Here is a 16957-nt window from a genome sequence, read left to right as displayed (position 1 = left end):
ATATATACAATCAATACATAGTCATATATACAATAAATACATAGTAATATATATACAATAAATACATAGTCATATATACAATAAATACATAGTAATATATATACAATAAATACATAGTCATATATACAATAAATACATAGTCATATATACAATAAATACATAGTCATATATACAATAAATACATAGTAATATATACAATAAATACATAGTAATATATACAATAAATACATTGTAATATATACAATAAATACATAGTAATATATACAATCAATACATAGTCATATATACAATAAATACATAGTCATATATACAATAAATACATAGTCATATATACAATAAATACATAGTAATACATACAATAAATACATAGTAATATATACAATCAATACATAGTTATATATACAATAAATACATAGTATTATATACAATAAATACATAGTAATATATACAATAAATACATAGTCATATATACAATAAATACATAGTAATATATACAATAAATACATAGTTATATATACAATAAATACATAGTATTATATACAATATCCAATGTGACTTACAGTCATGCGCGCATCCATTTTACAAAGAATCAAACCTACAATCCTGGTGTTTCAAGCGCCATGCTCTACCATGCTTTACCAACTGAACCATACAGGACCATAGCTGTGCAGACAAACTATTCCCTAACTCCTTTGATAGTTATAATTCAGACAGCATATCCTGCTGATGATGCACTTGACAGTGTGATTGGAAGGGAATGACAGTGAGTGTGCAGCTGTACCTGCACATTTAGTTTAGCACCTTGTGTACAACAGAACCTAACATGACAGGATTACAGACACTCTACATCAGTTTAGTCTCCTCACCTCACTTAAAACCTTTTTCTGTTGTGGGCTAAATCAGGGTCACACAGAGGGTCTCTTGGTAGCCAAATCTACTTTGAAACAAAAGTATACGCCTCACACTCAAAGTTATGGGCATAAAAAAAGAGATAATGTCAGATATAGAGTTGGAATGTCTTATATTTTGAGTTTGCATCCTTAGATTACACTTTAAATACATCATAGAAGACTGAAATATAACAAAGTCGTTTGACATAGAAACATCTGATTTTTGGCTGTAAAAAGAAAAAAGTTTGTTATAAACTGGGTGGTTCGAACCCTGAATGCTGATTGGCTGACAGCCGTGGTATATCAGACCGTATACCACGTGGTGTGACAAAACATGTATTTTTACTGCTCTAATTACATTGGTAACCAGTTTATAACAGCAATAAGGCACCTCAGGGTGTGTGGTATGTGGCCAATATACCACGGCTAAGGGCTGTATCCAGGCACTCCTCGATGCGTTGTGCATAAGAACATCCCTTAGCCGTGGTATATTGGCCATAAACCATACACCCTCGTGCCTTATTGCTTAATTATACAATTATGAAAAATATGAATAACATCCCACTCATGAGGCCACCAGTCACTTGACTCCAGGAAAGGGTTCTAACCAGTTGCTGGATCGGTGTTAAAGGTATTTCTGTAAACTCCCAAAACATGCTTTTCTACGTTCAATTGTTACGGGATCACCTGTTTAAATAATGGATACAAGTGTAAAGAGTTCAAATCTACCCCAAAAGCCAGGAAATACTATGACTAATTTCTGTTACGTTAGATTACAATAGTCAATAGTGATATTTCCTGTCAAGTTCCATCCAGTCCTAGTACTCGTCTGTACAGTACGAAGGATGGAATCATGTGAACCTGAAGGAGTGGCTGATCTGATGAAGACTGTGATGTCTTTCATCTCCAGGTTGGATGGGATGTGACTGGGATGACACGGTGAATGAAAAAACCTGTTCTTCATCACATTTTTACTTATGTTCTCTTTCCCTCGCCTCTCCTCCTTCTCCACCTCTCTCCTCTCCTCAGATAGGACACTTCAGATGAATGAAAAGCGAGGGAGAAGATAAGGTGAGGGAAAGGTGTAGAATCGTTCTCTCTCTCTCTTTCTCTCCTCCTCCTTCTCTTCCTTCATCTTGAATAGCCCAGTGTGAATTAGCATGTGCTAGCAGCATTAGCCAAGCAGAGGCAGATGTGAGCCTCTCTCTCCGCACAGCCAGATTTTGGAGCATCAAGTCGAGTGAATCCAAGACTTTTATCTTCTTTAATTATGCTAATCATATGCCACAGCTATTTCTTATCAAGACAGAGGGAGATATGTTTTTTCCCCCTCTCTCTCTCACTCAGGAATCTGAGACCAGGCTCCACCAGCAAACAGACGTTTTTCAAAGATAACCCCAACATTCTATGGAGACATATAGAAAAACACATGCACTCCATCAACCTGACTCTAACTGGACCCCCCCCTTCCCCATCTTCACCCCATCAACATGACTCTAACTGGACCCCCCCCCCCTTCCCCATCTTCACTCCATCAACCTGACTCTAACTGGACCCCCCCTTCCCCATCTTCACTCCATCAACCTGACTCTAACTGGACCCCCCTTCCCCATCTTCACTCCATCAACCTGACTCTAACTGGACAACACCAATCCCCCCTTCCCCATCTTCACTCCATCAACCTGACTCTAACTGGACTACACCAATCCCCCCTTCCCCATCTTCACTCCATCAACCTGACTCTAACTGGACTACACCAATCCCCCCACCCCTTCCCCATCTTCACTCCATCAACCTGACTCTAACTGGACTACACCAATCCCCCCTTCCCCATCTTCACTCCATCAACCTGACTCTAACTGGACTACACCAATCCCCCCTTCCCCATCTTCACTCCATCAACCTGACTCTAACTGGACTACACCAATCCCCCCCCTTCCCCATCTTCACTCCATCAACCTGACTCTAACTGGACTACACCAATCCCCCCTTCCCCATCTTCACTCCATCAACCTTACTCTAACTGGACTACACCAATCCCCCCCTTCCCCATCTTCACTCCATCAACCTGACTCTAACTGGACTACACCAATCCCCCCCTTCCCCATCTTCACTCCAGCAACCTGACTCTAACTGGACAACATCAATCCCCCCTTCCCCATCTTCACTCCATCAACCTGACTCTAACCGGACTACACCAATCCCCCCTTCCCCATCTTCACTCCATCAACCTGACTCTAACTGGACAACACCAATCCCCCCCCTTCCCCATCTTCACTCCATCAACCTGACTCTAACTGGACTACACCAATCCCCCCCCTTCCCCATCTTCACTCCATCAACCTGACTCTAACTGGACTACACCAATCCCCCCCCTCTTCCCCATCTTCACTCCATCAACCTGACTCTAACTGGACTACACCAATCCCCCCCTTCCCCATCTTCACTCCATCAACCTGACTCTAACTGGACTACACCAATCCCCCCCCTTCCCCATCTTCACTCCATCAACCTGACTCTAACTGGACTACACCAATCCCCCCCTTCCCCATCTTCACTCCATCAACCTGACTCTAACTGGACTACACCAATCCCCCCTTCCCCATCTTCACTCCATCAACCTGATTCTAACTGGACTACACCAATCCCCCCCCTTCCCCATCTTCACTCCATCAACCTGACTCTAACTGGACTACACCAATCCCCCCACCCCTTCCCCATCTTCACTCCATCAACCTGATTCTAACTGGACTACACCAATCCCCCCTTCCCCATCTTCACTCCATCAACCTGACTCTAACTGGACTACACCAATCCCCCCCCTTCCCCATCTTCACTCCATCAACCTGACTCTAACTGGACTACACCAATCCCCCCCCTTCCCCATCTTCACTCCATCAACCTGACTCTAACTGGACTACACCAATCCCCCCCCTTCCCCATCTTCACTCCATCAACCTGACTCTAACTGGACTACACCAATCCCCCCTCCCTTCCCCATCTTCACTCCATCAACCTGATTCTAACTGGACTACACCAATCCCCCCCTTCCCCATCTTCACTCCATCAACCTGATTCTAACTGGACTACACCAATCCCCCCCCTTCCCCATCTTCACTCCATCAACCTGACTCTAACTGGACTACACCAATCCCCCCTTCCCCATCTTCACTCCATCAACCTGACTCTAACTGGACTACACCAATCCCCCCTTCCCCATCTTCACTCCATCAACCTGACTCTAACTGGACTACACCAATCCCCCCCCTTCCCCATCTTCACTCCATCAACCTGATTCTAACTGGACTACACCAATCCCCCCCCTTCCCCATCTTCACTCCATCAACCTGACTCTAACTGGACTACACCAATCCCCCCACCCCTTCCCCATCTTCACTCCATCAACCTGATTCTAACTGGACTACACCAATCCCCCCCTTCCCCATCTTCACTCCATCAACCTGACTCTAACTGGACTACACCAATCCCCCCTTCCCCATCTTCACTCCATCAACCTGATTCTAACTGGACTACACCAATCCCCCCCTTCCCCATCTTCACTCCATCAACCTGATTCTAACTGGACTACACCAATCCCCCCCCTTCCCCATCTTCACTCCATCAACCTGACTCTAACTGGACTACACCAATCCCCCCACCCCTTCCCCATCTTCACTCCATCAACCTGATTCTAACTGGACTACACCAATCCCCCCCCTTCCCCATCTTCACTCCATCAACCTGACTCTAACTGGACTACACCAATCCCCCCCTTCCCCATCTTCACTCCATCAACCTGACTCTAACTGGACTACACCAATCCCCCCTCCCTTCCCCATCTTCACTCCATCAACCTGATTCTAACTGGACTACACCAATCCCCCCCCCCTTCCCCATCTTCACTCCATCAACCTGATTCTAACTGGACTACACCAATCCCCCCCTTCCCCATCTTCACTCCATCAACCTGACTCTAACTGGACTACACCAATCCCCCCCTCCCTTCCCCATCTTCACTCCATCAACCTGACTCTAACTGGACTACACCAATCCCCCCCTCCCCCTTCCCCATCTTCACCCACCGTTTCCCATCTTTCTTCATGACATAGAATGACCCTTAACGTATAGGACAGCAATCTGATCGCTTCTTCACCCCATGATATCAAGTCTAATCAATTGATCTAGGGTGAAAGGTCAATGTATTTGGGTCTATGGGAAAGCATTGTGTGTGGTAAAAAAGAGGCACACCCCTCTACCTATTTATTTGGACAGTGAAGCTACAACGTTTATTTTGGCTCCATACTCCAGCATTTTGGATTTGAAATCAGACGCTTCCTCTGAGGTTGACAGTACAGAATGTCGCCTTTTATTTCAGGATATTTTCATACATCTCTGTTTTACCGTTGAGAAATGAGCCCACTTTATGTGTCTGGTCCCCCCAGTCTGAAGTTTTACAAGTGGTTGGACAAATTTGCCCATATGTGTATTAAAGCAGTCCAAAGTTTAGTGCTTGGACTAATATTCACAGCACGCAAAGACGACATCAAGCTTGTGACTACAAACTTGTTGGATGCATTTGCAGTTTGTTTTGGTTGTGTTTCAGATTATGTTGTGCCCAATAGAAATCAGTGGTAAATAATGGTATTGTGTCGATTTGGAATCACTTTTATTGTATATAAGAATATAATGTCTCTGAACACTTCTACATTAAAGTTCCGGTGCAGTCAAAATGCAGTTTTAGCTGTGTTTTATATCATATTGTCACAACAGCTGATGAAACCAACAGTGTAAAAGTGTGAAAACATTTGATCGGTGTTATTTCCTGACAGTTTCTGGATGAAAATCCAATCTACACAGGACCTTCTAATCTGCACCTCGGCGTGGGCGGGAGTTTCACCATTGGTAAAGTAGTTAATAGACCAATAAGAAAGAGAGTTCTAAGCCTCTCTGCCAATAACAGCTCGTTTTCATTTTTCCCTTCCCCACTCAGACTTCTTCTCCCTATTACAGTAAGGTACTTAATTGTAACCCAGAAATGATTTAATAGTGGCATAAAAACGACTACTGTGAATGTGGATGCTACCATGATTACGGATAATCATGAATGAATCATGAATAATGATGAGTGAGAAAGCTATAAAGGCACAAAGATCATACCCCCGAAAAAATGCTAACCTCTCACCATTACCAATATTAGAGGAGGTTAGCATTTCTTGGGGGGGGTATGCTATTTAAATGCCTTTCCCACTCATCATTATTCAAGATTTGTTCTAGAGTACCTGGAACAATGGAAGCATCCACATGAATGTAGAAGTGATCAGAAACATATTCTTGTTCTTTATAATGAAAGTGACTCAATCCATTATTTGCCATTCACTTCTATTAGGGCACAACATCATCTGAAACACAACTAAAGCTATTTGTTCAAAAGTAAAACAGTGTCCGAGGACAATGTTATGGGCCAATGGCAAAACAATACATAAATAGTTTTTTGGGTAATGTGGGTTAGAAAATATATATTTTCTCTCTCTCCGTGGAACATAATTCTGCAGATGACATCCAAAGTTAAAAAATGCTCCTACATATCAAGGTGCTGCAGGCAGTGTTCCCATCACCCCTCGACCACACAGTAAAGTTGATAGTGCTATTAAAGCATGACCCAGCCGAGGGTACACTCCATACAGCCTATTGGAGAACAGAGTGGCTATCAACCAAGGTGGTCATAAATCATGAGCTGCTCGGTTAATGGGAAACCAGCCAAAAGATGACTCAAAGTCAAGGCTTCTCGCGGCACGCAGAGGGAGGTAATTGGGAGGATTGTATTCAACAGTACAGATTAGCCTGTCATGCTTATTCACCTTCCCTCTGCTACCCCCTCCAGTACCCCAGCAAACAACACAGTTACTAGAGAACTCTGATCGAAAGCTATCAAACTAAATCTCCACACCGTCAGTTTTATATATATGTTACCACAGCAACACATGTCGTTAGCCTGCCTGTCTGCCTGTCACCATGGCTGGAGGCTAGGAGCTGATAGCGCCATACTGTGTGTGCTAAGGAAATATATGATGTTGTTTAGTAGAGAGGGTGTGAACAGACTGTTGTTAGACATTTCTGTGAACCAATTGAACTCCTGAATTTTGCCGTGTCAACACCATCACTCTGTTGCCTTTCGGCATGTTGAGATTGCTCATGTAGAGTGCATACTTAGTGTTGATTCTTACCTGCAGTGAAGTTGTAATTCACCGAAAATCCAATCGCCTCCAGTTCGCCATCGGAAACAAATTTTACCCAGAGGTACCGTCCGCTGCTCCTGATGAATGGAGGGATGGTCTGGCCACAGTAGCGTCCGATCACTGGGGAGAAGCCAAAGGGGCCGTCCCGCACCTCAATGTTGTCAAATTTACATTCCCATGAAGGCTCGATAGAATACCTCTCATTAAAGAACAGATGAATGCACAGCCTGGGAGGAGCTGGAGGAGACAGAGAGAATAGATAACACAGATAGTGAATATCATGCTCGTACTGTTTATCGTATATCTAGCTATATTACATAATGCTGTAGGCCTATAGTGGCACACCCTACTCCTGAGTAGCGCAGGGGTCTAAGGTACTGCATCTCAGAGCTTGAAGCGACACTACAGACACCCTGGTTCGAATCCAGGTTGTATCCTAACTGGCAGTGATTGGGAGTCCCATAGGGTGGCACACATTTGGCCCAGTGTCGTCTGGGTTTGGCTGGTGTAGGCCGTCATTGTAAATAAGAAATAGTTTTTAACTGGCTTGCCTAGATAAGGCATATAACACATAACGAACACGTGAAGCGGCATTAAGTAGTGTGATATTAAGATTTCTTCCGGTAAATGCCCCTTTGGGTGTTAATTAATTTTGAATAATTTAGCTTTGCAATGTAGATAGATACACACTGTATGTTGTCTTGAATGAACCACTAATAAAACACAATCTGTTGTGACTTTTTTGTGACCACTGATCAACCTCTGATAAAAATGTTGTGTTGTTTTTTTTGGGGTTTTTTTTGAACCGGTGAAACACGTTCCAAGTATTTCAAACAAGCATCTTCTATTTCTATCCTAATTATCAGTATGGGTAAAGTCTGGTTGCCTCGTTCCACCATGCTGATCTCACCAGCTTACATTCGGTCAGGTCAGGATGGTGGAACAGGTTAAAAGTCTGGACCCTCATCCACATGTCATCTATAAATCCAGTTCAGTCTAGTACAAACCAGATAATATAGTTCTAGTATAGTTCCTCCTGTCCAGCAATAGTCTCTCAATAGAAATGCTCTTTCGTGTATTCAGTTTGTTAATATCATCAGGGACATAACCTGATCTCCCCCACTGATGAATCAAATATATAAACCTCCCGGAACTTAAATTAAACGCCTGAGATTGCAACTCGCCGTCTGATGTCATTACCATCGTCAGACAAACATCAACAGCACAGCAACTGAACTGGCCAATCCCATCAGTTCTACTATGAACACACCTCAACAGCTGGTCCAGATTTCTCTCTGAAACATGAGGAGAGACATCCATCCACAGAGCAACTTCAGCCCAATCATATTCACTGACGCCCGAACTCAAGGAGAGAAACGAGCAGTTTAACAGACAGATGGTTTTAATTTCTCGCCTGGATCTAAGATGATAAAGATTAAGGTTCCTTAAACACTATTTCAGAGTCTGATTTCAGTGCTGAAAGGCAAAATCAAGGGACCCAAACTCTGTATTCGTTATTCCTGCCGTTGAATTGAAAAAAAAAATCACTATTTGTTTAGAGGCATCTATTGATCTGAACAAATGACATAAATGGCTTTACATTGAGAATAGTTAGTTACTGTGCCAACTATTCACCTTCAATGATGTAAACACACTCTATTCCTGGGGGGTATTTGCTGGGGTAGTTGGGAGAAGTGAACAGTCCCCCGTCTCCTTCCTTCACCCAGGTGCCACATTGACCTGCAGGCTTCACTCCCGAATTGTTTTTCACTGAAAACACAATAGCAGAGTGAAGTTGATTATATAGATATATAGAAATTTAGAGAGAAATATAAAGAGAAGGAGAGAGAGAGAGAGAGAGAGAGAGAGAGAGAGAGGGAGAGAGAGGGAGAGAGAGAGAGAGAGAGAGAGAGAGCGGGAGAGAGAGAGAGAGAGAGAGAGAGAGAGAGAGAGAGAGAGAGAGAGAGAGAGAGAGAGAGAGAGAGAGAGAGAGAGAGGGAGAGAGTAGTGATAGTGATAGAATGCCTTACATGCTTCCTTCTTCGTTGCCCCAGACAACCCAAGTATGAGTAGACTTGCAACAACTGCAACAAGATAAACACATTCATTTTGTTTTGTGAATAATACAAATGTCTTTATTTGCATTAATTTAACATAGATGTAGACTCGGCCTATGACATAATACTCTGAATAATTCCAAATATTGCATTCATCATGCATGGCTAGAATGTTACATTGCCCTTTTTAAACAGGTTTTTAAATCAAAAGATGTAATTTGGAAACAATTGACTCCAAAGTTTCTCAACTTTTTGAATAGAATTGGATGCGGAATGAACAGCCAAACATACACACCTATTACACTGTACCATAGATCAGACCGGGGCAACACATAACTAGGCTTTTAATGCCCTATTCATCAAACACATTGAAAACCTATTCACCTGCAGACTTCAGGCTGTACCATAATGTATCTGCATGTAATGCTATGGAAAAATAGCCAACGTATGCTGTTTTAATAGTACAGTAGATGTCATACAAATTGTTAAGGGGTATGGTTGCATGAATATCACATTCCTTACACATCTCCCACTATACGTGAATTGACAGCTATAGGCAACCAGAATTCTACGTCAACTCATAAAATCATGAATATTGGGCTAGCCTAAGCTACACAAAAGAAGGTATTCGAGGAAGGCGCAAGGCAGTGTATTATGTTCAATAGAAGTGACTTACCGTGAAGGAGGCTGTGCCCATATACCATGTCTGTACCTTTCACAGGGGGCTTTAGGCTCAACTAATTCCATTTAGATAAAGGAATACTTCAAGAGAAAACGATTCAGATCTAATGTAGATGCAAAATGGACAGCAAACCGCAATACCATTCCACCTTCCCAAAAATAAAATAGAAATGTATACAATGGATAACCTGGCAAATGTCTTCCTTGCAGTTCTAATTTATTGAATGAGAATATCAAAATTCCAGAGAGAGAAAAATCGCAACTACTAGTCACCAGTTTCATATAAAACCAAAAGAAAGTCTAAACATTTGCCCGAATTCCATCCAAATGGTTCCAGAACCTTTTGGTGCTTCTGCTGCACTGACCGGATGAATAGGTCCGTCATCAGCCTTCCCTGATCGCTGCACCTTTACAATCTTCCGATGAAACAGATTCAGGGTGAAAAAAACGGTAGCTTTAGTTGTTATTCTTCTATCCCTTTACCTGGAAACCAAAACATCCTAGTGGCGCGTGGGCATCCATCCTCCTAAACACATTCTCCGAACTGTTTGCACTGTTCCACGATGCGTAAAGCTTCCGGCTATCAACTTAGATAACAAAAGTCGCAACGTGAAAAATAGTGTTTATCTCATCCTTTCTTCATCTATTCCCTCAAGCTACGAGGAGTGTTCGTAGAGCAGTGTTTGTACAGCATCCTCCAGTCTACTCCGGCGACTGGCTGGTTTCTCACGCTCGCTCTTTCACGCTCGCCCTCTCTCTCTCTGCACCCACCAAGAAAGAGTTGATGCACATTATCGCATTCCTCCAACCGTTGGGTCATCTATTCGTTCCTCTAACAACTGGGCAAGCTTACCAACCACCGTCATTACAATTGGACCACACTCGTGCAAACAATACAGTACGAAAACGAAAACTAGGCTACTTTGTTTCACGAATATAATATAACTTCCCCGATGTTAGCGCCACGGAGGAGTAGAAAAAAACTACCGGGAGGAGGTGGTGGGTGTTTCTTTAAGACGCGCTCGCTCTTTCTCTCTGCAAGGAGACTGCAGAATCCCAACACCTCAGTCGGCGGCACTCTGAGCAAAAATGTAAAAGGTGAACAGAAAAACGCACCCTGTGGGAGGAAATGGAAGAAGCAAACGAGAGCAGATAGATGTCAGGATACCGTAAACTATATCAGCAACTCCAGGTAGAAACACCTGACGTATGGAATAGATTGAGTGACTATCTGCCTCCCGCCAACATGGCGAGGTCGTGTGTATTAGAATGTAGCGATGCATATGGACACCACAGCTCAATGCATTCGGGAATTTCTGAACATCCACTATAACGGGTTTTTATCTTCTGTTTTGGCCAAATGTCGATTTTTTTTGGGGTTGTATAATGTTCCATTCATAGGGAAATCCTGGCTCTGATTATGCAGTTAATCAGCATTAAGCATTACTGGGTATTTCCAGTGTATTTATAATAAATCAAATAGCTCACATGTAATTGTATGTAGGGCTATAAATCCATCTACATATTTATCTTCCCCACAAAAATGGCAACATTCCATACTTTTCTGTTGTCTGCAGGGAGGATAAAGCCTTGTTTATCTCCTTGCTGGGCTTTCGGTAGCCTAGCCTAATGACATCAATCATTGCTAGTGCTTATGGAGCTAAAACAAGATCATTCTCCACACACGATTTTGCTGTTGATTAAACCAGTTTTCTATTAACAATACTCATCTCTTCACTGCCTTTCCAATTAACTGCATTAATGCCTTCTCCCCCTGATCCTCTCTCCCGACTCAACTCTGCATGGCATGACAACAGCAGTTCAACTGAGGTCATTGAAGTTGCCCGTTGTCTCTGCTCTAGCTTGGATCTGGACAATTTAGTGAGCAAGGTCAGAGAACTGAATCAGACAGAATAACATATCAGTGATGCTGTTTCATCCACAATAATAACCGACTCAACAGATTCTGCTCAGGCCATGCTGATAGGTTACATCATCACTGCATCCTTGTAGTTGGTCCTCTGCCAAGATGGCACAGGAGTGTACTTGCCCTGGCACCACAGCATCACGTTCAACCTCTGTTTCCCCCCACAATTGATATACAACTAACTGGTCTAAGAACAGTTTTGTTGTTTAGGTGATAGTCATTGTCATTTAGAACTAAGGATAACTGATCTTGAATCAGCTGTTACAGAGGAGAGCTAGCTAGCTCCGTTAATTTAGTCTCAGGTGAGGGAAGTGTTGATGTAGTGGTGCAAATGTCATTTTTTTATTAGAGATGTTTGAACTACAAATGAACTGAAGGGGTATAAGGAAGACTGCTGTTTAAAATGTACTCTGACAGTAGAATAAAAATAGTTGTATTTTAATTTAGCATCTTGGGTTTGTCTTCATTACGCCACTCTTTGCATTTTGAGAGAAACGGGGAGATAGAAAGAGAGAGAGAGTGAGGCAAAAAATAAACATTTCCACAGGGGGTGAGACAGGGATGCAGTTTAAGCCCCACCCTCTTCAACATATATATCACCGAATTGGCAAGGGCACTAGAACAGTCTGCAGCACCTGGCCTCACCCTACTAGAATGCTGATGATCTGGTGCCTTTGTCCCAAACCAAGGAGGGCCTACAGCAGCACCTAGATCTTCTGCACAGATTCTGTCAGACCTGGGCCCTGACAGTTAATCTCAGTAAGACAAAAATAATGGTATTGCAAAAAAAACGGTCCAGTCGCCAGGACCACAAATACAAATTCCATCTAGATACTGAGGCCCTAGAGCGGATATTTCCAAAAACCTAGGAGTACCAGCAATGCCGTCGGGGACACTCCAAATAAAAATGTGTTTCACATTTTCAAACAGCCCATTGAGATAGCCTAGTCAAATAATTAAAATCCAATCACATTAACCGCTACTCTCTCGCGGGAATTCCACTAACGGTCTGTATGTATGTTGCCAAAAGTAGCTGCTGCTCATTCCGTTCGCTCGAAAATGTATGAATGGTGAAAAAAAGTAAGGCCCGCATCCATAGAGACACATACCAGCTCTACTGGTAGTACTGCTACTACCAGCAGTACTACACCTGCACCCGTCAACGACACAATTTGTTCTGCCCCCATGAGCACATCTAATGCTAGCATCAATAATTCTACATTTGTTGCTAGCCCAGCTAGCATGGACACTAACAGTTGTGAATCTGATGCAGCCGAAGAGCTACTGCCCCCTTACTAGGGAAAGCACCGAATAACAGACAGGGACGGTGGACCATCAAAGAGGCGCAAATATGATGAGAAATACATTGATATGGGGTTCACTTATATTAGGAGTAGTGCCTTTCCTCAGCCACAGTGTGTTATACACACGTTGACGGTCACTTAGAAATGTCCTTGTTTGGTGAGCTACCGAGTGGCTAGGACAGGCAAGCCCCATACTATTGTGGAGGACTAAATTGTTTCTGCTGCCGCAGATATGGCTGAGACAATGCTGGGGGAAAAGGCCAAAAAAACAACAGGCAATTACTTCATCAAACAGCACTGTTTCACAACGCATCAGAGACATGACAGGAGATGTTTTGAAACTATTACTGTTTCGCATACAAGCCAGTGAATTCTATGCATTACAGCTGGATGAGTCAACAGACGTGGCGGGACTGGCACAGCTCCTGGTATATGTCTGTTACAGCAGGATGAGTCAACAGACGTGGCGGGCCTGGCACAGCTCCTGGTATATGTCTGATACAGCTGGATGAGTCAACAGACGTGGCGGGCCTGGCACAGCTCCTGGTATATGTCTGTTACAGCTGGATGAGTCAACAGACGTGGCGGGACTGGCACAGCTCCTGGTATATGTCTGTTACAGCTGGATGAGTCAACAGACGTGGCGGGACTGGCACAGCTCCTGGTATATGTCTGTTACAGCTGGATGAGTCAACAGACGTGGCGGGACTGGCACAGCTCCTGGTATATGTCTGTTACAGCAGGATGAGTCAACAGACGTGGCGGGCCTGGCACAGCTCCTGGTATATGTCTGTTACAGCTGGATGAGTCAACAGACGTGGCGGGACTGGCACAGCTCCTGGTATATGTCTGTTACAGCTGGATGAGTCAACAGACGTGGCGGGACTGGCACAGCTCCTGGTATATGTCTGTTACAGCTGGATGAGTCAACAGACGTGGCGGGACTGGCACAGCTCCTGGTATATGTCTGTTACAGCAGGATGAGTCAACAGACGTGGCGGGCCTGGCACAGCTCCTGGTATATGTCTGTTACAGCTGGATGAGTCAACAGACGTGGCGGGCCTGGCACAGCTCCTGGTATATGTCTGTTACAGCAGGATGAGTCAGATGTGGCAGGCCTGGCACAGCTCCTGGTATATGTCTGTTACAGCAGGATGAGTCAGACGTGGCGGGCCTGGCACAGCTCCTGGTATATGTCTGTTACAGCAGGATAAGTCAACAGACGTGGCGGGGCTGGCACAGCTCCTGGTATATGTCTGTTACAGCAGGATGAGTCAGACGTGGCGGGCCTGGCACAGCTCCTGGTATATGTCTGTTACAGCAGGATGAGTCAACAGACGTGGCGGGCCTGGCACAGCTCCTGGTATATGTCTGTTACAGCAGGATGAGTCAGACGTGGCGGGCCTGGCACAGCTCCTGGTATATGTCTGTTACAGCAGGATGAGTCAACAGACGTGGCGGGGCTGGCACAGCTCCTGGTATATGTCTGTTACAGCAGGATGAGTCAACAGACATGGCGGGCCTGGCACAGCTCCTGGTATATGTCCGTTACGTTTATGAGGGGTCAATTAAGGAAGACATCCTCTTCTGCACACCACTGGAAACCAGGACAACAGGAGAGGATATTTTTAAAGTACTGGACAGCTTTGTGACATCAAATGGACTTTGGTGGTCAAGATGTTTTGTGTATCTGTACTGATGGTGCAAAAGCCATGACAGGGAGACATAGAGGAGTGGTAACGCGCATGCAAGCAGTCGCTCCCGACGCCACTTGGGTTCACTGCAGCATCCACCAAGAGGCTCTTGGGTAAACTGCAGCATCCACCGAGAGGCTCTTGGGTAAACTGCAGCATCCACCGAGAGGCTCTTGGGTAAACTGCAGCATCCACCGAGAGGCTCTTAGCTACACTGCAGCATCCACCGAGAGGCTCTTAGCTACACTGCAGCATCCACCGAGAGGCTCTTAGCTAAACTGCAGCATCCACCGAGAGGCTCTTAGCTACACTGCAGCATCCACCGGGAGGCTATTGGGTCCACTGCAGCATCCACCGAGAGGCTATTGGGTCCACTGCAGCATCCACCGAGAGGCTATTGCTGCCAAGGTAATGCCTGACAGCTTGAAATACGTTTTTGACACTACAGTGAAAATGGTTAACTTTTTTAAAGCAAGGCCTCTGAACTCTCGTGTATTTTCTTCATTATGCAATGATATGGGCAGCGACCATGTAACGCTTTTACAATATACCGAAGTGCGCTGGTTATCAATGGGCTCATTTTTTGACATGTTTTTTTAAATTGAGAGATGAGGTTAAAGTTTTCTTTACTGACCATACTTTTCACTTGTCTGAACACTTGCATGATGATGAGTTTCTCACACGACTGGCCTATCAGGGTGATGTTTTTTCTGGCCTGAATAATCTGAATCTAGGCTATGATTAAGAAGTTGGAGCTCTTCTCTGTCTGCATTGACAAGAACAACACACAGGTATTTCCATCATTGTGTGATTTTTTGTGTGCAAATGAACTCAAGCTTAAGGACAATGTCAAATGTGATATAGCGAGCTGGGTGCGCAAATACGCAGGTACTTTCCCGAAATGGACGACACAACCAATTGGATTCGTCATCCCTTTCATGCCCTGCCTCCAGTCCACTTACCGATATCTGAACAAGAGAGCCTCATCGAAATTGCAACAAGCGGTTCTGTGAAAATGGAATTTAATCAGAAGCCACTGCCAGATTTCTGGATTGGGCTGCGCTCAGAGTATCCTGGCAAATCGACTGTTAAGACACTGATGCCTTTTTCAACCACCTATGTAAGACGGCTAAATAAAGAGCAAAATGACTGATTATTATTATATTATTATTTGTGCCCTGGTCTTGTAAGAGCTCTTTGTCTCTTCCCACCAGCCGGGTTGTGACAAAAACTCACACTCATTCTTATGCCTAATTAATGTATCGTATAGTGTGTGTGTGTGGCAGGCTTACAATGATGGCAAAAAACAACATTTGCGAGTACGCTGCCCCAGGTGTTAGAGGGGGTACGCAACTGGAGGTTGAATGTTTGAATGGGTGCGGAACTTTAAAAGTTTGGGAACCACTGCCCTCGAGCACACAAAAAAACTATACAAACCTCGGCCTATCAGCGACACGGTTAATTTCCACAAAGCTGTGATCTGAGAGACAAGGCAAGAAGGGCCAGTGGTGGAAAAAGTTACCAATTGTCATACTTGAGTATAGAAATAAAGATACCTTAATAGAAAACGTCTCAAGTAAAAGTAAAAGTCACCAAATAAAATAATCTCAGCATAAAAAGAAACTTCCCTGTTTCAGGACCCTGTCTTTCGAAGATAATTCGTAAAAATCAGCCACAGTTCAGCCACGGGCCTAAACGATATCATTACCGCCATCGATAAAATACAGTACTGTGCAGCCGTCTTCATCGACCTGGTCAAGCCTTTCGACTCTGTCAATCACCGCATTCCTATTGGCCGACTCAATAGCCTTGGTTTCTCAAATGACTGCCTCGCCTGGTTCACCAACTACTTCTCAGATAGAGTTCAGTGTGTCAAATCGGAGGGCCCTTTGGCAGTCTCAATGGGGGTGCCACAGGGTTCAAATCTCTTTTCTCTGTATACATCAATGATGTATAGTCACCAGCAGCTCTTGCTGCTGGTGACTATCTGATCCACTTCTACGCAGACAACACCACTCTGTATACATCTGGCCCTTTTTGGACACAAACAAACCTCAAAATGAGCTTCAATGCCATTCAACACTCCTTCTGTGGCCTCCAACTGCTTTTAAATGCTAGTAAAACTAAATGCATGCTCTTCAACCGATTGCTGCCCACCACCGCCCGCC

General features: G+C 44.1%; 1 protein-coding gene across 2 annotated transcripts in view; it reads right to left on the bottom strand.

Annotated features, from left to right (window-relative positions):
- Positions 1-10089, bottom strand: part of LOC135517136 (neuropilin and tolloid-like protein 1) — a 212091-nt gene extending 202002 nt beyond the window's left edge. For both annotated transcript variants that reach the window (XM_064941171.1, XM_064941172.1), the window contains exons 1-4: positions 9860-10089; positions 9157-9210; positions 8762-8896; positions 7115-7363 (exon numbers count right to left, since the gene is read on the bottom strand). In XM_064941171.1, the coding sequence (XP_064797243.1) occupies positions 7115-7363; positions 8762-8896; positions 9157-9210; positions 9860-9887 (466 nt within the window). In that variant the 5' untranslated portion in view covers positions 9888-10089. The remainder of the gene's footprint in view (positions 1-7114; positions 7364-8761; positions 8897-9156; positions 9211-9859) is intronic.
- Between the last annotated feature and the right edge of the window lie 6868 nt (positions 10090-16957).

Source organism: Oncorhynchus masou, chromosome 28 (assembly GCF_036934945.1).
Source record: "Oncorhynchus masou masou isolate Uvic2021 chromosome 28, UVic_Omas_1.1, whole genome shotgun sequence".
Classification (NCBI taxonomy): Eukaryota; Metazoa; Chordata; class Actinopteri; order Salmoniformes; family Salmonidae; genus Oncorhynchus; species Oncorhynchus masou.
The sequence above is the reverse complement of the archived record's forward strand: the minus strand, read 5'-3'. Positions and strand labels throughout refer to the sequence as shown.